Raw genomic sequence first — 23,575 nt, 5'->3', positions numbered from 1 at the left:
ACTGAAAACACCAATGAAAACACCAACAGGTAGTTCTGGACTAAGAAAAACACATATTTGTATAAATACATACTTTCAAAAATAAATATATACTTTCAAAAAAATATATACTTTCAAAATATATATTTCAAAAATAAAAATATATAATTTCAAAAATATTTGCATTATTAAGGAATTTAAGATTGCCTAAGTAATACGCTTCTCTGGCTCATTTAATATATGATTTGATTTACAGAAAAAATGTATGTACCCAATTTTTCAGGAATATGTGTTATATAACGTGAACTGCATTTTATGTGGATGTGTTTTACCCTGTTTGGATTCTGTACATCATTTTTAAACCCATACCATTAAGAATACAGGTTTTTAAATGATATATTGAATTAATAATTAATTTATAACTTCCCAATTTTTATTTGCTACTTTGACCATTGGCTCTATTTTCTAGAGACTGTATACACAGGACATCAAACCAAGTCTTGTTAGCCTGAAGTTACCATCTTGGATAAATTACTATTGGTAAAAGAGAAGCCCAGAAGTGAAGAGGCTGGCTGGTTGGCCTGCTTATTTGCAGGATGACTTTCCTAATGGAGCTGTTGATATCAAGTCATGGTTAAAAATGTCCTTGATATTTGCACATAGAGAAATTATTAGTTTACCTGATTAACTTGAATATTTCAGTGCCTCGTGTGCTACCAACACAAATCGCTCTCAAATGTAGCTATTAATAGTAGTTATTTCCATTACCAGTGGTTAATTCCACAAATACCCAAGTTCACAATCTCAACTTCTTTTCCTGCCTTCATATCAACAGTCATGTTGGTGAAGTCATCTTTCAGTATGTTATTATCAAGCCAGCCTCTCTGTCTTCTCTTTCAGTGATAACCATTTATCTGCCCAGTGAGTACTTTAACTTTGTAACTTTAGTATAATAGGACAGGTTCTTGTCTTGTGTGCAAAGTCTTTTGAAAATAAGATAAAATGTTGGGGAAGCAAGAGTGGACCCCACTTTAAGGAATGATGTACAAAAAAAAATCTAAATTTACAAAACAGGTTAGTAGACCTTAGTGGAAGATTTCTCAGTTTACATTTGGATTTGCCACAATTTTCCTTTAACAATACCCATTACTCTTTTTTTGGAGACACTGCATAATTTTTAAAAATACTTTTTTTGTATTTAATAAAATTATATATAATTAATTGCATAAGTAGGCTTACTGCTAATTTTGACAGGTAAGGGATTAGAAACAGATAAAGGGTTATTCTGGTCCATGATATAATTTACAAAATAAATTTCTTACAATATTCTAGGAATATATCTATTGTGTACATCTGTACTTTGATTGTTCCAAGTCTTCGTTTTCTAAGCCATCAAAAATTGTATTTTCTATTTTTTTCTGATAGACTTTGTGTGTGTGGGTTTTTGGGTTTTTTTGTTTTGTTTTGTTTGGAAATATATCACTGATTCTGGAATTTTCCCCTTTGAGAAAATGGCAGGTGGTTTGGGGTAGTTTATTTCAAAGCTCAAGCCATCTACCACCTCATTATCATCAAAGATTCTTATCTTTGTCCTCTGTCTTTAAAATTGATTCATATGTCAGCTGGTTATGCTGGATAATGATTCTGGTGAACTAAACCCACACAGCTGCTATCATGGAGTTCTACAGTTATACAAAACATCAAAGAACTGTTGACAGACTGAAAGGCATCAATATAAGAACCTTACTCCCCCAAACAAGAGAAAATGATGATAATCTGTCCACTACTGTATGCATCCTTCAAAACTCAAATACATCGCCTAATGAGTCACACTGGGAAAATTCTGGGCTACAACCAGTTAGTACTACCTGATCGCTGGAGTTTTTTTAAAAAATGCTATCATTGACAATTTCCAACTTTTGACAATTTATACACTCCATTGTGACTAAGGGATCCCTGTGATTTTTTTTTCCAAAAATCAATTGTGTGACCATAAAAATGTGGTCTGCTACAGAAAATCAGCAACAACCTGCCAATCCCCTTCTCATGTTTTCATTAAAGATATCTTTCATAACTGTATAGATCATTCTTATAAAGATTTTATAGAAATGATGAAGCAGGCTTATAGATCATTAGTGACTCATGTTATCTTAGTCACTTTTGGGATAAAAGAACTGGCAGCTCTTTAAGAGAAGGGACTATTTTATTCATGGTACTTATATGTCTAGCATCTAGCATAACACATGTCTTGTAGTAGGGCCTTATTAATACTCGTTGATTAATGTTCTGTTCTTTTAGAATCTCCCCATCATTGGACTTTGGTTTCTCTTGAGATTTGATCCGTGAATACCTTTAGAAGAATGTATCACTTGCATCAAGAATTTTTTCTGTGTGCATTTGGTTGGGACCTGACCCTGTTCCTTACTTTATCTTCTTAAGTGCCATTGCCTCTTTCTAAAATAGCACATATGGTACTGAGATTGTAAAGTCCAAATATGGTGGTTGTAATGAAAATAGGTCACTGTAAAGAAATATACAGTGATTTGAGTCTGGGGTTTTTGTTTTTTTTTTTTTTTTTCCCCATTCAGGTTTTGTGGAGAAATGCTTCTAGGAACATAGCAAATAATCAAGTTATTGATTATTTTTATTATTCTTAATCATTCTTAATACATTAATAACACACACTTAATAAATGTTTATTGGATCAAACTAGATTGGATTGGATCAAACTGAAGTGAACCTGACTTAGCTGAATCTCCCACTAAGTTCTTTGCCAACTCTTTTTCTACTTGGTCCTTTTGTGAGGTGATACTGCTCCTTCTCTTACTCTCTTGTTGCTGTTTTTTTTTAAATAAATAAGATTGTACTTTAAAATGGTATTACCTTTAATTGCCTTATTACTCTTTTGAGCAAAGCCACCAAGTGTGACAGTTAAAGAGAGTTTCTGGTTGCTTTTGGTCTCATGACTGTGGCAATTGTTTTGTACTAGATAAATGTTCTAGTCAAAGTAAACATCTTTTCATTTATCATTTTGGGAGGAATCAACAGTTATTTTAATCCAGCTGGAGCTAGCACTGTATAGTGTTTTTATCTCCTCTTTATCCCTTCTTGCTATTTGGTATTTACTTTGACCTTCATTCTTACCAGTCAACGGTCAGATTGTGCACAAACAGCTACACTAAAACAATTGTGATATCTGTAACTAGTCATTTCTTGTCTGTTAAGATATAGGCAATTTCATTTTTAAAATGATTTTCAGTATTTGTCCTTCCTCTCACTTTCCAAACCTCTTTTTGAAGAAAGCGATCATCTTGTACTGGCCTCTTTCATACCTTAACCTTGAACCACATTTTCCTTACCCATAATTTTCTGTCTTCTCCTATTTCTACTTCATATTCAGACCACAGACTACAACTCTATAATGTTAATTTGGAGTCCCTTATCAAGTTTTATATTAAGTTTATCTACATTGTTCTCTGCAATGGTTTTTGACCTGTGAATTGTAATGATCTTTATGATGGTTTGCATGCTTATAGTTGTCATGGGCATAAATTATATCTTTTGTTGTTACTGGGGGTACCAGGAAACCAACCCTGCCCATTCCTTTACTCACTACTTAGAGCACAACCTGCAAATTGTCCTCTCATTGAGCTTCCTTCTGTCTTCCAGTTTAATTTTTAGAGAGAATGTAAATATGGGTGTGGTTTATCACCTCCATTAATACGTCAACTCAATCACTGGATGAAAATTACATATAAAATGTACTCACAGAGTAGTTTACCTGTCAGATCTATGGAGAAGGGAAGAATTCATGACCAAACAAGAGATAGAGAACATTATGAAACTGCAAAATGCAAAATGGATACATTAAATTAAAAAGTTTTTGCACAAAACCAGTATAACCAAGATTAGAAGGAAATCAGAAAGCTGGGAAACAATTGTTACAGCCAATGTCTCTGATAAAAGCCTCATTTCTGGGTTTTTTGTTTGTTTGTTTGTTTGTTTTAGGCAATTGGGGTTAAGTGACTTGCCCAGGGTCACACAGCTAGTGTTAAGTGTCTAGTCTGAGGTCGCATTTGAACTCAAGTCCTCCTGACTCCAGGGCCGGTACTTGATCCACTGCGCCACCTAGATGTCCCTAAAGGCCTCATTTCTAAAATATATAGAGAACTGAGTCAAATTTACAAGGATACAAGTTATTTCCCAATTGATAAATGGTCAGAGGATATGAACAGACAGTTTTCAGAGGAAGAAATTAAAGCTATCTATAGTTATATGAAAAAATGCTCTAAATCATTATTGATTAGAGAAATGCAAATTAAAACACCTCTGAGGTACCACATCACATCTATCAGATTGGTTAACATGACAAAAGAGGAAAATGATAAATGTTGGAGAAGATATGGGAAAAATTAGAACACTAATGCATTGTTGGTGGAGTTATGAACTGATCCAACCATTCTGTATAGTAATTTGGAACTGTGCCCAAATAGCTATAAAACTGTGCATACCCCTTGATCCAGCAATACCATTACTAGGTTTGTATTATATCCCAAAGAAATCATAAAAAAGGGGAAAGACACCACATGCACAAAAATATTTATAGCAGCTCTTTTTGTGGCCAAGGATTAGAAATTGAGGAGGTGCTCATCAATTGGGGAATAGTTGAACAAGTTGCACTATATGAATGTAATGGAATACTATTGTTCTATAAGAAATGATGAGCAAGCGGACTTCAGAAAAACCTGGAAAGACTTCTCAGCAATACAATGATCTAAGATAATTCCAAAAGGCTCATGATGGAAAAAGCTATTCACATCCAGAGAAACATTTGATAAAGTGTGAATGCAGATCGAAGCATACTATTTTCTCTCTTTTTTTCTTTCTTGTGGTTTTTCCCCTTTCATTCTGATTCTTCTTTCACAACATGACTAATGTGGAAATATGCTTAATATGACTGTATATATGTAACCTACATCAGATTGCTTGCTGTCCTGGGGAGGGAGGAAGGGAGACAGAAAAAAATTTGGAACTCAAAATCTTATAAAAGTGAATGTTGAGAACTATCTTTACATGTAATTGGAAAAAAATAGAATACTTTTAAGTGGGGAAAAATAAAAAATAAATAAAAGTATCTACTTCTAAATTAATGTTTACAAATGATCTAAGCATGGTATGATTCTTATTACCCTATTTATTCATGAAACAAATTAAAAACAAAGATGAGTACAGAAAAAAATGCCATTGGATTTGGTGCTTAATTGGTGACCTTTGAGAGAGCAGTTTAAATAGAATATTGGAAAAGGAAATCAGATTGTACTGACTGAGTTCAAGAATGTGAATGTGGTGAGGAAATTGAGGCAACTATCTTGAGTTTGGTATTAGAAGGGAAGAGAATGCTAGGAAGATACCTTGATAAAGTATGTAACAGAAAGAAATGTTTTTTAATGATAGGTATGACCTGAAGCATGTGTATAGGTAAAGTGTATGTGCATGAAGGTGCCTCAGAGAGTAGCAGTAACCAATAAAAATAATACCCACTTCAATAACACTTCATGGTTATAAAGTATTTTGCATCCATTATCTCACTTTATCTCTACAACAATACTGTAAAGCAGATAGTACAGATATTATCACCATTTTATAGCTAAGGGAACTGAGACTCATAGAGGCTGTGAGAACTCAAATCTGCTTGCTAGTGAAGGACTCTTTCCACTATAGCTCTTTATCTCTTATTTGAACAATGGAGTGAAGTCCCAGAAAGGACAAGAGGGAACAGAAACAAGGGTAAATGTTGTGGATTAGCTCTCGCATGAATACAGGCAAATTTGCTCTCTGCAATGGGAAATGAAGAGGCAGGAAATGAGTGAGGACTGAGGGAGATTTTTATTTGTGGAAGAAGGGAGTTGAAAAATCTCAAGGATGGAATTGATAATCTTCATAAAAGAAGTTGAAATCTTCTATTAAGAAATAAGGTGAAAGATGTTGGAGTCTTGTCTGTAGAAACTGGGATATGAGGAATGTCTACAAAAGGTTTCAGATGTGGGGCATGTAATAGGAAGTTGACAAGAGATAAATAAGATAAAAATGGAAAACAGATAGCCTGATAGCAGTGAGGCCCCAGCTGAGATTAGATAGGTTGAATTTGTGGTCTGAATTGTGGTTCTTGACTTTCTCTAGCTCAACTTTGGGAAGCAGGAGTGGATGAAGAAAACTAACAATGGCTTCAGGGCTCCAATTATAGAAAGTCAAAGAGATGCAGGATTTTTGAAAATCCCTACAATATCATGAAATCATCATTTCCTATGCATTGTGTTTTATGTAAATTCTTTTGTATATTCTAACTAAGAGTTAAATGGTAAGGCTAGATCTCATGGGACAGGGGGAGGAAGAACCTAGAATGATAATATTGATGGGAAGGTGATAAGACTGGGGAGGTGGGAAGGGCTAGGGTCTAGATAAACAATAGTAAACAATGAAATAATATTTGAGAAGCAAGTAAAATAAAATAGTAAAATAGCAAAATACTGGAGAAGAGCTGAAGAGTTGAAGATTATACTCTATTATTATGTGTAATGTAATTACACAATAATATGTAATAATAAATGTGCACTATTAAATGAGCAAAAATTGAAGCTCTTAAAAAAGCACACTTCAATGACTGTTAGAGATATTGCAGCAGATGTTGGTATGGGGAAGTCAAGCATTTCAAGGATCATTACAGACCACAGGATTAGTTGCACTGAAGCACAAAGGAAAATGCAATGAAAAACAATAAAACAACAACAACAAAAACAACAACAACAATAACAACAAAACAATGCCAAAAATTGAAAAACCCTTGCTGCAAAACAATCTAATTCTAAGAAAAAAAAAAAGCAAAGAACTTCAGAGGGATCAAGCATCTGGACAGGGACAACACAGGCTTCCCGAAATTGAAAAAAGGAGCAAAAAGAAGAGTACAAAAGTACTGCCAACTTTCTGTGAAGAAACAAAGCTTGTCATGGGTAAGACAAAACAAACTCTGGATTATTGAAGATTGGAAAAAGATAACTTTTGCTGATAAAACCCTCTTTTAATTAGAGGATATATGAAAGCTATTGTCAGAAAAAGTCTTCATCAGCCTGTAAAACATCACCCCCCCAAATTTTGTAGATTTTTTTTTAACTTCTACTAGGCATGGAAGTCTTGTCCTCATTGAAGAAATGATGAACTCTGATAAACATACTGATATATTGAGAAGCAGAATTGTTCTGGAATTATGAAAGTTTCCAAATGAAGATGGAATACTTCTATGGTCTTGTACAATACAACATATCATGAAAGGGTAAGAAAAGTTTTCCCCCAAAATTATTATTTATTTATTTTTAATATGCATTTAAAAATTTTTTTGAGTTCCAAATTTTCTCTCTCCTAATCTCCCTTGTTGTACCCATTGAGAAGGCAAGAAATTTGATATCAATTATATATGTGAAATTATGCAAAACATGAAATGTATTCATTTATTAGAGACAGGCATACCTCAGTGGACTCAGTACTCAATTTAAATCCTACTGAAAACCTATGGGCTATAATTAAAGCTATACTTTAAAATAAATAAATAAAGTAAAAATAAACTGTTCATCAAACTTAGTCTTAATGTCTGTGATAAAGAGTGCTTTTATGATGAAGAATTAAAGAATATTTGTCAAAATCTTGCAAGCTTTACACCAAGTCTTTCAGAAAAAGTAAATCTAATAAAAGGTCATATCATATATTAAAAGTTTTTAAAGATATAAAAATGTATAACTCCCATTATATGCCAATAAATTCAATTATTTTATTTTGTCCTGGTTAATATACACATCACTGTAGCATCAGCTCCCATGGATTTAATTATCATTTCTATGCAGATGACACATATTTCTGGATATTCAATCCCAGTTTTTCTCCCAGTAAAACAAACTGGAAGTCAGGGGCATATTGAAAAGCTAGCTTCTCCTATATGTCTGGAGCTTCCAAAGTCTCTTTCTCTTCGTACATCGTCCCCAAAGAATGTCTGGAACTAGGCATATCTTTCACCCAAAAAACTCTGGTACCAACTCCTCCCATGCAGGTCTACAACCCTAGTCTCTCTCCTGAACTCTAGTCCCCTATCACCAATTACTACTTGGACAGCTCGAAGTAGATGCCCTATAGGCATTTCAAATGCAACATGTTCAGAGTAGGATTAGTTATTATATTCCCCAAACTCTCTCCTCTTTCAAACCTCCCTATAACTGTTGAGCATATTACCAGTCTCCCAGTTACTAGCCCCATGATCTTGGTGTCATCTTCAGCTGCTCACTTGTACTCACTTCACTTATCTAATCTATTGTCAAATCTTGTTGTTCCCACCATCATAAAATCTCTCAACCATCACTCTAGTTCAAGCCCTTATCATCTCTCACCTGGATTATTGTAATAGCTTCCCAACTGGTCTTGCTGCCTCAAGACTATCTCCATTCCAATTCATTCTCTACTCAATTGTCAAGATGAATTTTTTTCTTACAATATATGTCTAACCATGTTATATCCATCATCAATGAACTCCCTATTACCTCCAGAATTAAATATAAACTCCTCTGTTTGACTTTTAAAACTCTTTATCACTTGGATCCTTCCTACTTTTTCAGTCTTCTTATGATTTACCCGCCTCCACACACCACACAATCCAGCTACACTGCTGCTCTTTGAACATGATAATTCATCTCCCATCTTTTGTGCACTAGCTTCCCCCATTCATGTAATGCTTTGCCCCTTTACCTCCCCTTCTTTATTCCTCTAGTTTCCTTTAAGTCTCAACTCAAGTTAGACAGTTCTTCATGAGGTCTTTTTCAGTAGCCCTCCCTACCTCCTCATCAAGCTAGTAGTGCCTTCCCTTCTGAGATTACCTTCCATCTACTGTGTATGTATTTTTTGTGTTCCTAGTTATTTGCATATAAGATCCCTTCTTTTCATTTACGTGATTTTAGTCATGGTATGTATTGTTTTCCTGGTTCTGCTTATTTCACTTTCCATCAGTTCATGTCTTCTCATGCTTCTCTGAATTCTTCATAGTCATAATTTCTTATGGCACAGTAACATCTCATTATTTTCATGAACCAAAATTTATTTAGCCATTCCTCAATCAGTGAGTATCTGCTTTGTTTTCAGTTCTTTGCAACTATGAAAAGTGCTGCTGTCAATATTTTGGCATATATAAGGACCTTTCTTTCTGTCTTTGACCTCTTGGGGTATAGGTCTAGCAGTGGGATCTCTGAGTCAAAGGGAATGGACATATCTTTCTTAGCATAATTTCAAGTTGTAAAGATAAGGATTCTAAGAGATGGAGATGAGGTGGGAGTATATTCCAGGAGGGAGGAACAGCCAGTGTTAAGATATAGAGATGGGAGATGGAGTTTCATTTTTGAGAAATAGCAAGAAGGCCAGTTTAGCTGGAATCTTAGTACATGAATGGGAATTATGTGTGTAAGACATAGAATAGCAATCAAAGTGGCTGTACCAGAATAGTCCTAGGATCTAGAAGTTATAGAGGAATGCAGTAGGACCTGAGGTCCCCACCTTTACTTCTCCTACAACAAGGATTAATTTTCCCTAAAAGGCCACAAAACTGTCTAGGGATCTGATTGGCCCCTGCCTCCCATAGCCCTGATCACTTAAGCATAAAAAGTCCTACCCACATGTAGTTAGGGCCCTCTGAAGAGACCTATGTACGTGTGCAGAGAACTCACCAACCAATTTGGATACTATATATATATATATATATATATATATATATATATATATATATATATACAACAAATGAAAGCAAGGGAAGGTAATAACAGAATGAATACAAAATTATCACATAATTCTGTAAAAATACAGGAGTTCTAAAGCTTGGAATAAACTGAAGCTCATAAGAAGAAACAAAAAGTTTTTTTTAACACTATATTGGGGAAAAGAGTAAGGACAAAAATGGGATATGAGCACTGCTTGGAATGAATGGGATGATGATACCCAACAACAAAAACAAGGCAGACCTGCTCCATCCTTATTTTGCTTCTGTTTTTCTGCAGAAAAGAATGACCTTTAGAATGGAAAGAATGAAAATGGTTTGTCAGGAATTGATACCCAAGATAAATCAGTAGATAGTAAAAGAATAGTTAGTTGCCCTTGATTAATGTGAGTCGTCTAGCTCAGATGAACTATATCCTTGGATACTGAAAGAAGCGGCGGATGTGATTACCAAAGCACCATAAGTGATATTTAGAAGATCATGGAGACTAGGAGGGGTACTGCAGGACTGGGAAAGAGCAACACCATCCACTGTTACAAAAAAAGGGAAAAGGCTGGCATCTGAAAGCCAGTGAACTTGACTTTGCTTCTTGGGAAAATTCTGGAATGTGTTATTAAAGAGACAGTGAACATCTAGAATAGGAAGGCATGATTGCAGAGCAACAGCAGGGCTTCATCAAAAACAAGACACGCCAGACAAAAGTTATTTCCTTTTTTGATAGAGTTACCCAATTAGGATAATCCTGGAATTACTAGAAATCTACAAATAAAGAGGTAAGTGGAAAGACTGCTAAGCAAAGCTAGCACTTCCTAGTCAAACACCGTGTTTCAAGTTTCAGAATCTCCCAAGCAGGTAGAGGCATCAGAAGAGTCCAGGGGGAGTATTAAGGGTAGGTTTTAGGGTTTGGATGTATTTTGCTGTTACTGTTTTTTAATATATAATATTTTATTTTCCCCCAATTACATGTTAAATCAATTTTTAGAATTTTAAAAAGTTTGAGTTCCAAATTCTATCCCTCCCTCCGTCCCTGCTTCCTATCCGCTCCTCCCTAAGAGAGTAAACAATCATATAGGTTATACAGGTGCAATCATATAAAACATTTCTATGCTAGTCATTTTGTACAAGAAAACTTGAATTTAAAAAAAGAATTAAAGAAAGTAAAAAATAGCATGCTTCAGTTTATATTCAGACAATCTCAGTTCTTTTTCTGGAGGTGGATAGTATGCTTCATCATTAGTCCTGTGAGATTGTCTTGGATCATTGTTTTGCTGAGAATAGCTAAGTCATTCACAGTTCTTCATTATACAATATTGCTGTTACTGTGTACAACAGTCTCCTGGTTCTGCTCACTTCATTTTGTATCAGTTCACGTAAGTCTTTCCAGTTTTTCTAAAATCATTCTGCTTGTCATTTCTTAACAGCACAATTAATATTCCATCATAATCATATACCACAGCTTGTTTAGCCATTCCCAACTCCATGGGCATCTCTTGGATTTCCATTTCTTAGCCACATGGAGATATTTTGGCTCAAAAGCAGTTCAGTGAATCTCAGGATAAGGAAGATCACCCAATCCTGGTGGTGAAAATGGGGGCTTTTGTTTTGAATGAGAAAGGAGATCTTCTCAAGGATATGATTAAAGCATCCAAAAGACATTATTAGAGTTGGCACTAAGGGTTAGGGATTTTCTTCTTGACATTCACATATTTTTGAATATCTTCAAGCTTTTTGGCCAAGTTTGGAATTTCATAATTCTGAGCCAGATACTTCTCACCAACATTGCTGAGTGTGATTCTAAGGAAAAATTGGATCATGGTGATGACTGGTGACAAAGGTGCAGGGGAATAATGTGGAAATAACCTACAAAAGTATTTGAAAATGTCCCTAATGCTAGTCTTGTAGAAAAGATTAAAAAATGTGGGCTAGGTGGCAGTACAATTAGATGGATTCAAAAATGCTTAAATACTGACCCAAAGGTTGACATCAATGGCTCCATATCAGTTTGGAAGGAGGTACCCCATGACACTTTAGGGATCTATGCTTGATATTTTTATCAATACCTTGGATAAAGGCATAGATGGCATCTTGATCAAATTTCCACATGATACAAAGCTAGGTGAGACACCAATCACACTTGATGATAGAACAAGGTCCCCAAAAGATTTTGACAGGCTTGGAAATTGGACCGAACACACGATGATGAAATTTAAAAGTAATTAAAAGCAGTCTTACATTTGGGTATCATGTGGGGGAGATATCAGACTTCTGTTTGTCCCCAGACAACAAGTAGCTTTCAAAGAGGAAAATCTAGGCTTGGGTTGAGGAAAAATGCCTCAACAGTCAGAATCATTTAAAAGTAGAATGGGTTTTTTTGGAGGTACAGTATTCTCCCTTACTTGAAGTCTTTTTTTAAATTTTTTTTATTTTTAGGCAATTGGGGTTAAGTGACTTGCCCAGGGTCACACAGCTAGTACGTGTCAAGGTTTTGGTCTGAGGCCGAATTTGAACTCAGGTCCTCCTGACTTCAGGGCTGGTGCTCTATCCACTGCACCACCTAGCTGCCCCTACTTGAAGTCTTTTAACAAAGGCTGATTTCACCATTTGTTGGCTCTGTTATAGTGGGGACACCCTGACAATCTATGCCTCCTGTACAAAAAGCTCTTAGGAAAGTGAAGGGCAGCAGACTTAATGGCTCAGTCAGTCAACAAACATTTAATTAAGTGCCTACTATGTGCCAGGCACTGTGTTAAGTACTGGGAATACAAACACAAGCAGAAAGACAGTCCCTTACTTCAAGAAACTAATGTTCTAACAGAGGAAAACTGAAAAGTTACATATAAGTGAGAGAAGGGTATCCCAGCTCAGAGGTATGGTTCAGCAAGTGTGGAGTGTTGCCTAGAGAGGAATGAGACATGGATGGCCTGGGCAGCCTTCTTAAATGGAGATTCTGGGAGGAACTGTGCAGTCAGAGGGAAAGTTCAAAGTATCAACGAAATACTGAGCTCTCCAAATTAAGTTTGCATCTGAAGATTTTGGTTTTGGAGTAGTTATGATAGGTATTATTATCCCCAATTAACAGACAAAAATGGAGGCACAGAGAAGTTAAATTTGTTTTTTTTTTAATTTTTGATGCCCTTTGTCTTCACCTCACTTTATTTTTTAGTATTTTTAGTATTCCCCCCTCAATTCCCATCCCCACCCTCAATCTATTCTAACAAAGATTTTCAAAACAGAGGGGAAAAAAGTAATTTGACTAAATCAACCATATGTTTACTTTGAAAATGCATATTCCTTTCTGGTCTGCTTGCTTGGTGCAAACCTAGTTTAGCTGATCTTAGAAGTTTCCAAAAAAAAAAAAAAAAGAAGTTTCCAGCCTGGAAGGAAATCAAAGCAAAAGAAGTATATTTATTCAATATACTACAGTTTAATTCCCTGTTCTTGGGAATCCAGGACCAAGTGACAAGAGCTACTTAGAAGAAGAAAACAGCTGAAAACAGAGACTGAAACAAATCAGTGAGCATCAGAGGAAAGAGAGCAGTAGACAATAAAACCATTGGTAGATATCAAAAGTGGTTGCATTTGGAAATAGTGATCAGGATGAAGAATAGGAGATCTTCTGACAGTGGAGAAGACACTATAATGTAGGGGCAAATAGTCCTATACATTTCAAATTCATTTTCATAATAATGACATAAGAAAGTTCAATCCAATCTACAAACATTTGCTAAATGTTGACTGTGCAGAGCACTGTGCTAGGTAGGGTTGTGGAAGAAGCTTAGACATAGTAATAAGGAAAAAAAAAAACAAGAACACTGGATTTCAAGTTGTAAGACCTGAATTTGATTCCCTTTTCTGCCACTTATTACTTTTTGACCTTGGGAAAATCACTTAACCTCTCTGGGGCTAGGCTTCCTTCTTCGCCTAGAAAATGAGACAATTGAATCAGATGATCTCTAAGGTCCCTCTAAATTCTTAAATCCTTTTATCTTTTAAGACATAGCCTCCACCTTCATGGAGTTTACTGGCTAGTATAGAAACAAGACACAAACACAGAAACTGAAATATACAAAATATAAGCACATGAGAGTGGGGATATGATCAATTAATCAAAAAGTGGGAGTATAAAATCCCATCTTCCCTATAATATTCAATTGTTGGACTCTCCAAAACAACCAAACCACTCCCTTCACTCATTATCACCCAGTACTTCCCATTCTGCCCTGTCTTGCCATGATACAAGCTTCCCTTCTGTGCCAAGTAGGGACTTCTCAGGGTGATTATAAACCAATTGTGACTTGGACACCCGCACCCGGGGCTATGCTGGTAAAATTCTCCCTGCCTCCCACTGTACATCTAGCCTACTTCCCCCTTACTCCCATTACCTTGTGGCTGGACAGGTACTTTTCAACAAGTTCTGCAGTTTACAAAGTGACTTTTTTTATTTTAGGTGGGACAGAAAGTGTTGCACATGACGAGTAAATATAGGATGTGGTCCTTCCTTATAGATCTCATTACATTATCTTTCCCCCAAATGCATCCCTATTCCAGACTTCCCTATTCCTATTGGGGAGCACCACCATGCTTCCAGCTAGCTAGGTTCACAATTTAGGTTTTATCCTTGACTCCTCACTCTCACCTCACTTATTCAATCAGTGGCCAAATCTTGTCTATCCCCACATCTTTCTTACAGATTTCTTTTTCTTTGCTCCCACAGCCACCACACTCATTCAAGCCCTTATCATTTCTTGCCTTATACTATTGCCACAGCCTTCTAATAATCCCTCTGCCTAAAGTCTCTTCCCCAATTCAATCTTTCCTCCACACAGTTACAAAAGGAATTTTCCTGAAGGGCAAGTCTGACCATGTCACTCTCCTACTCAGTAAACTCTAGGATAATATATTATTGACTCTAGGATCATATATTATTTTATCTTTATCTCATAATTTTTAATTTTTCTTTTTTGTTTGAGTTTTATGATATGCAAAATCATTAAGATGGTAATATATATGTATAATCTATAGTAAATGTGCATAGATTGGTGGTATATGCTCAATTTTTTTTTTTTTTTTACTTCTAGAGGTATATGCTCAAAGAAATTTGGAGATCCTTTCATTAGAGATATTCTGAATAAAATGCTTTGTTAGGTCCAAGGAGAAAAGTTGTTCCCAAAGGCAGGGATGAGGGAAGGAAAAGTTCTTGTGAATAAAATTTAAAGGATTTAAGTTTTAAAAGATAGATAGGAATTCCACAGGCAAAGAGGAGGTTGGAGACATTACAATCATAGGGAACAATACATGTTCACAGGGAAAAAAGCATGGAGATATAGGAAAAGTAGTTGACAAATAGGAGATCTTGAATATCCAATTAGATGGAAAGGTAGGGTGGCACCAGATTGAAAGCAAGGTAAAGGAGTTTGAAATTCTGGAGTCACCTTCATAATAATTTAAGCCAGTGGTGTCAGACTCAAATAGAAAGAAATCCCTGGCCTCACAGTGATTTAGAAAACCACATATTAACATTATTTATGTTGTATTATTGTATTTTTGTTTACTTTGTTAAATATTTCCCAATTACATTTTAATCTTGTTTGGGTCACCCTCAGGAGATCTGCAGAGCAAGACTGAATTTGACACTTCTGGTTTAAGCAACAGGGAATGAAGGTGAATTTCCTGGAGAGAGTATAGAGAGAAAAGAAAAGGTCAAATGTTGGTGCTAAGTATAGTCTGTTTAATAAGGTAGGTGATTGTACAATCAATTTTAGAAAGATTTACACATAAAGTAATTAATATAAAAGGTGCTTAAGGAGGTAAACTGGTTGTCTCCATAATTTGGTTATGTGGTACAACTTCTCCAGGTAGCTACATCGATTCAGCAAACATTAAGTGCTTACTACATGGGAGGCACTGGAAATACAAAGATTTATAGGACCAGCTGGGTATCTTCAAGAAATTTAAAATCTATTGGTGGGGGTAGCAGGGTTCTGGAGTTTCATTGCATTCTAGACTGCTGAATGCCACCCAATGCCTTACTATTTGGCATGGATTGGAAGGATGACAAAAGGAGGAGTGATTCCGATTCCTTGAAAAGAGCCCCTTCCCGACCCAACTCCCTGGATGATGCTTCCCAGAGTAATAGAAAGAAGAGGCTGTCTCAACTTGGTCTTTTTGCCATACTATGCTGCTGCCATCTCCAAGGTTGAGGATTAACAGAAACCTTCCATGTTTTCTATGGAATGGGCTCAGAGTGTTGGAATGTCTGGATTTTATAGATGCCATTTAGATGGTGTTAGAGACAGCTTGCAGGCCATAGTATGAAAATCAGACTTACTTTTATTATCTTTCCTAGAATTTAGTCAGCTAGGAAAACTGAGCGAAACACAGAGACTACATCGGGTAGGTGACATTATAGATAGCAAGGACTCATTTTAAATCAATTTCTAATGTTTTGTAAAGACCATCTCAACAATCAATGTTTGGTGATCATAATAACATCTGACTTAATATTATGCAGTGAAGTTTCATAAAGTCTTTAACATAAATTATCTCATTTGGCAATAAATTATCTCAAAGCAACCTAGTTTGGTAGATACCATTACAGATGTGGAAACTGAAGCTCGGAGAGGTAAAGTGATGCCCCATGGTCATAGAGCTTGATAGGAGTCAGATGAAGGATTTGAAATCTGAGTCTTTCAGACTCCAAATCCTATACTCTATCTACTACCCCATTGTGCCTTTTCAATAATAAGGATGGTTTCAAAACTCACCTTACTTGGTTGACTAGTCCAAATTAGCAAGTGCATATATGCAAAGCTCTTTACAAACTTAAAACTCTACAAAAATAGTTATTTGAATATTATTATCTTGGTTATTATCTTGGTCTGGTCTTGTCTGCCTCTTTTAAAGGTAGCTAGCTGGTGGTGCACATGCCTTGCTGGGTATCACACATAGCAAGGTATATTATATTATAAATTTATTATATAGAATAAATATTATTCATATGTGATGCATTGTATTTTTATATTGTTTAATGTAATTACATGTGACATTAAATATATTTCTACATGTTAATACACAAATATATAACAAATAAAATAAATTTATATCTTTAAAATAGATGCTATTGTATTATTATTATATAATGTATATTTAGCATGGGAGCTAAACTTTTACAACTATAGTGATGTGCTGTGTAAATTTTATTTTTTTGAGTCTCGTAATTATTTGGGACCGTTTTAAATGTCTCCAGACATATACTTTATGTTGACGTTCTTTTTGAAGAGCATTAAGCTGGGTTACCTCACCGGAGGTAAATACCCTTAAATAAGTCTGCATTTGGGGTGCAGCACTTGTAAGAAATCCGACCCCCACCTCCGAAGCCCGTTGCTGAGAGACAGCCGTGACCCCAGCTAGAGATTAAGTCCGAAAGTTCGGGTAGACTTGGTCTCGAGCCCCGCTCCAAGTTCCTTCGAGAAGACCCGCCCCCTTTCTGGGGTGGGCGGGAGGAGACAGAGGAGGGTCTGAGAACCAACTGGAGGCGGCAGTGGGGGCGGAGCTCCACGCAGGCGCACTCCGCGCCCCGGCTCCCGGCTCCTCCCCCTGTGGGCCGTAGTAAGCATGGCGGCAGCGGCGTTTGTAGTCCCCACTGTGAGACAGAAAGAGGGAGCAACCGGGAGACTGGGCGAGGAGCGAGGTTGAGTCGCGGCGCCGTCACTGCGGGGACACCACTCCCATAGCAGTCACAGCGCCACCGCCAGCAGCCCCCTCCGCTGCCAGGGCGAGGGAAGGAAGACGGTGGTAGGGGGGAGGAGAAGGAGGAGGAGGAGGCGGCGCCGCGGGACGACGAGGCGGCGAGACGGAGCCGGGGTACCCGCTGCGGGAGCGCGGCGCAGCTGATGAGGTGAGAGCCACAGAGGCCTCCCGGGGCCGCGAGGATGGGGACCTGCTGAGGGAGGGCGCTGGGGATGGCGGGGAGGCAGACAGGGAGGGCAGTGGGGCAGCGGGAGCCGCCGCCGGAGCCGGAGCGACTGCGGCGCGGAGACCGTTAGTCTGGCAGGGCTGGCCGTGCGGGGAGGGCTGGCCGTGAGCACCGCGGGGATCCCCAGCACGGCCCGACCCGGCTGCCGGGGTCCGGGGCGCTGGAGGGACTAGTCTCTCCTACACCTGCCGCCCCGCGGCCACCCCGCCCCCTCCGGGGAGGAGAGCCGCAGCCCCTTCGGCTCCCCGTGCCCCCGCGCACCCCCCGGCCCGCCGGCGCATCCGAGACCCTCCTCATTCGTGATCGCCCGGCGCCCGCCCATCACCCACCGTCTGGCTTTGGAAACTTGGCAGCGGCTGAAGTTGGAAGCTTTTCCTGAAGAGGATTCCCCGCCCCCGCCCCCGCCCCCTTCTTCTTGGGTTTAAAACCTTGAAAACCTGCCCTTCCGTGTTGGATCCGCGGCGGCGGCGGGCGGGGGCGGAGGGGGCGGAGTGGGCAGGAGTCCGCACTTGAGCGAGTGAACCACCTGTTCCACCCGGAGGTTGGCGTCCAGGGCGCAGCCTTCGGGTGACCAACCTGGATTTTTGAACTTTTGACACTACCTTAAAAGGACGTCATGTGTCACGTAAGGGAAAATTGACACATAATCGGGTCTTAAAACTCAGGAACGGTGGAGTGGCTGTTTGCTGCGTGTCCTAGGTGAGGATTCCCTGGGGCTTTGGAATTTGGGGAGGCGGAGGGAGATGGGGGGGACGATGCAGTTGTAGGTCCTGGGGAATTAGCTGCTAAGATTTTTCTTCCGTGTGTCCCTGTCGGTTTATTGGGGCTGATGCCAATCTCACAAGACTATTTACATCCCCATTTCGTATAGATCTCCTATATGTATTCATTATGTAGTCTTAGAACAGAAATGCTCTTTTCAATATGCTTATGCCTTCAAGACAGGACCAGTATAATGCATATTACAAGCAAAAATGAAATTTAGTAGTGCTTTTTGGGCTTTTCCATTTTTACCATGATACACACTAAGATACATGCTAAGATAAGCACTAAACACCATATGTTTGGCCGAAGTGAATTGCTTTTTGTGGCTATGCTCTTGTGTTTTGGTAAATGTTTATTTGAAATTTTTCCGGTTTTTTGATAAATATATGCATCATGTTATTGTTACCACAAGTTTTAGCCATTCATTAGGAGAGAATCTGTTTTTTGGAATAGATTACTCATGTCAATGAAGACATAAATGCCCCGGAGAGAAATTGGCTTCTACTCTTTCCCTGTTTATTGCCATTGAATTAATTTTTCTTTAAGAATGAATTTTTTGATAAATATGTGCTTCGTATCATTGTTACCTGAAGTTTTAACCATTCATTAGGAGAGAGTATATTCTTTTTTTTAGAATACTTATGTCTATGAAGAAGTAAATGCCCCAGAGAGAAATTGGCTTCTACTTTTTCCCTGTTTATTGCCACTGAATTAATTTTTTTTCTTTAAGAATGAAAATCTAATGAAATGTGCACGAGGACAGATGCTAGGCCTGAAAGAAATTGGACAATGTCTGGGAAGGATTTTAATAAGTAATATAGCCCATGTTACTGGACCTTTTTTAGGCCACTAATGTTTGTTACAGAAACAAATGAGAAAGAGAGGATAATTTACAGAATTTTTTCCCTATTCTGTTAAATTAGCTTTTGAATAGAAGTGTTTTCATGATACTAGAAATAATAGCATTTTCCCCACAAAATTTTACCACATTTTCTTCATATAAGCAGTTCAATATTCCACTTGAAGATTATGTGTGACAATATTGATGTCAGCTCAGATTGATTTCATCTTGGTCACCTGTATATTTGTGTGTTGCCTGTCTGTGTCCCTTTTTCTTCCCCCCAAATGAATTGAGTGCCCATGTGTATAAACTCATTTTAACAGCATCAGTAAACTGTAATTATGTGCATACATATTAGGTAATTTGATTTTCTAATAATCAGATACTTTCCCAAGATAAGTCTAATTAGTTTTTATTATTTGGAATTAACCATTTCACTACTCAGATTCTGTTTTGTGGGTAATCGAAAGCTTGATTGGACTTTCATAATTGTCTCAAGGAATTAGTAATAAAATTTTAGAACTAAATGGACATCTAATTTAACTCATTTTCTATAAAATGAAGACACTGAGACCCAGATTAAGTAATTTGGTCTCCTTATTCCCACCCTGGGCTTTTTGCTTTAGTTTTGACTGTTTGACCTTTATATTTAAGATATAAGTGAAGAAAGTAGTCATCAATAAGGATCACCTACAGAAAAGCATATTAAAGTATTGCATGGAAAAAAAGGCCATGAGTAAGCACAGTACCTAGAGAAAAGAAATGAAATATAAGGCTTATTTTTTTTACTTATGTGCATTCATTTTTATTCTGGGTTACTTAAGTTCATTTACCTCATAATTTGACCATCTTTTGTTAATTTAGATTTCTGTCAGTTTAGACATTCATACTTGTGTTTTTGTAGTATTGGTTGTATGAATTACAGGTTTGTGTTCCTTGTGGTTTTTTCCCTTGATTTCCTGACATTAAGAAAATGTCACTTGATGAGGTAGCTACTCAAACAAGAGGGTTTAGGCATTATTTTTAAAGCAGTCTTTTAGCTCTCCCCCTTCCCCCAGAAAATGAACTTAACTTCAGATCTGAAACATGGATGTATTCACTGTTAACATTTTATCAGACAGATTAAAAGATGTGGGTTGTTTTGTTTTGTTTTTTGTCTGAGAGAAGGGTGTTTGCTTTTTTTTTTTTTTTTTTTGTGAAGCTTGTACAACAAAAATTCCAGAACAAAACACAAAATTGGAAGTCAGGAAACTGTTTCCGACTCTCTTCTAATTATTTTTGTGCCTTAACTTTCTTTACTAGCACAAACAAAATATTGATTACATACATTATTGAACATTTCAGGAAGCAATACTGTACTTACACAAAGTATACTTTGTAGAAGAGAGATTGGGACCAGTTTGCCTAAAAGGGCCTATTTAATTTTATTATATGATAAATGTATAATGCTGCCTTTCTCAGAGAGAGAGAGAGAGAGAGAGAGACTCAATTTTGAGCGATCTTGGTGTATCAGTCTACAGCTTCTCCAGGCACACATGAGTGTTTATTTGTCTCTTCCAAATTGGCATCATGCCCTGTGGTCTGCCTCCTAGTCAGTCTGTGTCTAGTCTTCCGCATGTGTAATCTCCCTCCCTTCTTTTCTTCTGCCAGTAGAACGCTGTGGTCTTAGGAAGGCAACTTGCCTGTCTTTACAGAATCACAGAATTTCAGAGTTGGAAGGGATTCTAATGGCTGTGCACTCTAACCAGTGCTTCAGGAAGAACCCTCAGAAGAGGGAGAACTCACTACCCCTGAGTTTTCCCTTCTACAGAGGTTTTTTGCAGCTTCCCTTTGCTCCTAGTTCTGGGGCCAGGCATAACAAATCCAGTCATTATTCCATTTGGCAGCCCTTCAAGTACTTGAAGACAGCTCTCATACCCCACGTTAAGATTCTCTCCTTCTTTCCTTCAGCCATTCTTCATATAGCACAATCTCTAACCATTTCAACATTTGCCCTCCTTTTGGATATTTGCCAGCTTATCGGTGTCTCTCCTTTTGGTCCCCAGAAATGAAAACAGTCGTTTAGGTATGGTTTGAACAGTGCAGAGTACAGTGGCACCATAACTTCCTCACTTGTGGATTCTGTGCCTCTTCTAATGCACTCTAAGGTGGCATTCACTTTCTTGGCTACTATATCACATTGTTAATTCACATTGAACTTGCATTCCATTGAAACAACCAGATTTTGTTTTTTTCTAAAATACAAATATTAACCATACCTCCCTCCGGGTTATAAAGTTGATTGTTTTAACTCAAGTGTAAGACTTCACATTTATTTAATTATAAATTGAATCTTATTTAATTCTGCCCAGTGTTCTAGAGTATCAGAATATTCAAAGTATTCTGCAAGTTTGATGGAATAGATTCCACTGAGAATCTTATTGGGGGTGGGGGGAATATGTCAAAAGGATGATAATTTTTTTTTCTGTAAATCCTTGCATCATAAACAAATTTCAGTCCAGTAACATTTATTAAGGACTTACTATGGGCAAGTATCTGTGTTAGTTGCCAAGGATACAAAAGCCAAAAAAAAAAAAAAAAGCCCCTTCTTTCCAGGAGCTTACAATATGGAAGGGGAAAGGGGTTTCATAAAATCAGAGATACAAGAAAAGGAAGGAAAAGGGAATACGTATTTATATAACATTGCCAGACACTGTGCTAAGCGTTTTACAAATATTGTCTCTTTTGATCCTTACAACCACCTTGGGAGATAGTTGCTGTTATTGTTCTCATTTTATAGTTGAGGAAACTGAGGCAAACAGTGGTTAAGTGACTTGCACAAAGTCACATAGATAATAATAATAGCTAACATTTATATAGCTTTCGCCATGTGCAAGGCAATATGTTAAGCCTTTTACAACTGTTATCTTATTTGATCCTCCTAACAGCTCTGGGAGGTAGGTGCTATTATTAACCTCATTTATAGATGAGAAAACTGAAGTAAATAGAGGTTAAGTGACTTGCCCAGGATCCTACAGCTAGTAAATATCCGAGGTCAGATTTAAACTCAAGCCGTCTGACTTAGTGCCCAGTGTTCTATCCACTGTGCCATCTAGCTGCTTCAGATGTCAAGGGCCACCTGATTTGGGAGGTGGGAGTGAGCGCTAACAACCAGAGGGATCAGGAAAGGCTTCACGTGGAAAGTGATACGTGAGCTGAGCTTTGAAGGAAGCTCAGGATTCTTAGGGGTAGCATGTATAGTACAGTGCATTCCAGGGTTGGGGGCATCCTGTGATAAAGCGTGGTGATAGTGCCCCCAAATCATCACATACCTGATTATGACCAGGGTTGTATGTGTCTGTATAGCATAGCATGAGTATGTTTGTCGACATGTGCAGTCATATATTTATTAAGCGCCTACTTAGGTGCTAGGCACTGTAAGCTTAATAAGGACAGGTTGGTTCTCTGCAGGTGCCCTTAGCTGATGAATTTATACACTTGGGTTTGCTCTATGAGGCCATTTAATTTCACACCATTTTCTGGTTGTAGATTAGACCTTCAACCCCAGCCAGCCATCTCACAAATAATTGATGAAAGATTTTTTGCCGCTTCTAGATTCTGCTAAGAAAACAAGTGGTAGAAACTAGTATATTCCTTGTCCTTAAGGAGCTTATGAAGAAATAACGAGGGAACAATACAAGGGAGTATAAGCATTATACTGTGAGATATGTGCTATAAGTAGTTCGGTCATTTGGAAGAGAGGGATATTTAATGAGGGACAGGGAATACTAGAGAGGGCAGAAGTATTATGGAGAACATGAATAAGATAAGATGTGTAGAGTATTTCAGATGAGGATAACATCATAGGAATGATGTACCAACATAGCGTGAAATACGTTGGTTACTAGTGATGAAGACTGAGTAGGTAGGTTTGTTCTTGACTGCAAAGCAAGGTCAGGCAGAAGTTGTTGATGACTCAGCACAAATCCATCCCTAACATTTTATGAAGAACTGTTTGAAAAGTACATTGTCAGTCAATAAAAATTTGTGCATTATGTGCTGGGTACTGTGCTAAGCATTGGAGATAGAAAGAAAAATAAAAGACAGTTCCTTTTTGTGTTCTCCTGGTTCTGCTCACTTCACTCAGTATCAGTTCATGCAGGTCTTTCCAGGTTTTTCTGAAATATTCCTGCTCATCATTTCTTATAGAACAATAGTATTCCATTACATCCATATA

At 37.6% G+C, this 23,575-nt stretch overlaps 2 protein-coding genes across 3 annotated transcripts in view; one reads left to right on the top strand and one right to left on the bottom strand.

Annotated features, from left to right (window-relative positions):
• Positions 1-11,448: 11,448 nt before the first annotated feature.
• On the bottom strand, positions 11,449-11,592 carry LOC114032686 (short transmembrane mitochondrial protein 1-like). Its single transcript, XM_027848073.1, has one exon. It carries the CDS (start codon positions 11,590-11,592, stop codon positions 11,449-11,451), a length of 144 nt encoding a protein of 47 aa, XP_027703874.1.
• Positions 11,593-17,427: 5,835 nt separating this feature from the next.
• FNDC3A (fibronectin type III domain containing 3A) overlaps positions 17,428-23,575 on the top strand; it is a 203,532-nt gene continuing 197,384 nt past the window's right edge. The window contains exon 1 of one of the 2 annotated variants that reach the window (XM_027848140.1): positions 17,428-17,675. The gene's annotated coding sequence lies outside the window, so the exon portion shown is untranslated. Of the gene's footprint in view, positions 17,676-18,270; positions 18,453-23,575 lie in introns of those variants that run through there. The other variant, XM_027848141.1, reaches the window with a different exon arrangement.

Source organism: Vombatus ursinus, unplaced genomic scaffold (genome assembly GCF_900497805.2).
Source record: "Vombatus ursinus unplaced genomic scaffold, bare-nosed wombat genome assembly UNPS02005659.1, whole genome shotgun sequence".
In the NCBI taxonomy this organism is placed as follows: Eukaryota; Metazoa; Chordata; class Mammalia; order Diprotodontia; family Vombatidae; genus Vombatus; species Vombatus ursinus.
This window is presented reverse-complemented; position numbering and strand designations above follow the sequence as displayed.

Bases quoted from the DNA above. Each gene is read 5' to 3' on its own strand.
- LOC114032686 (XM_027848073.1), bottom strand. From the start codon at position 11,592: ATGATCCAATTTTTCCTTAGAATCACACTCAGCAATGTTGGTGAGAAG.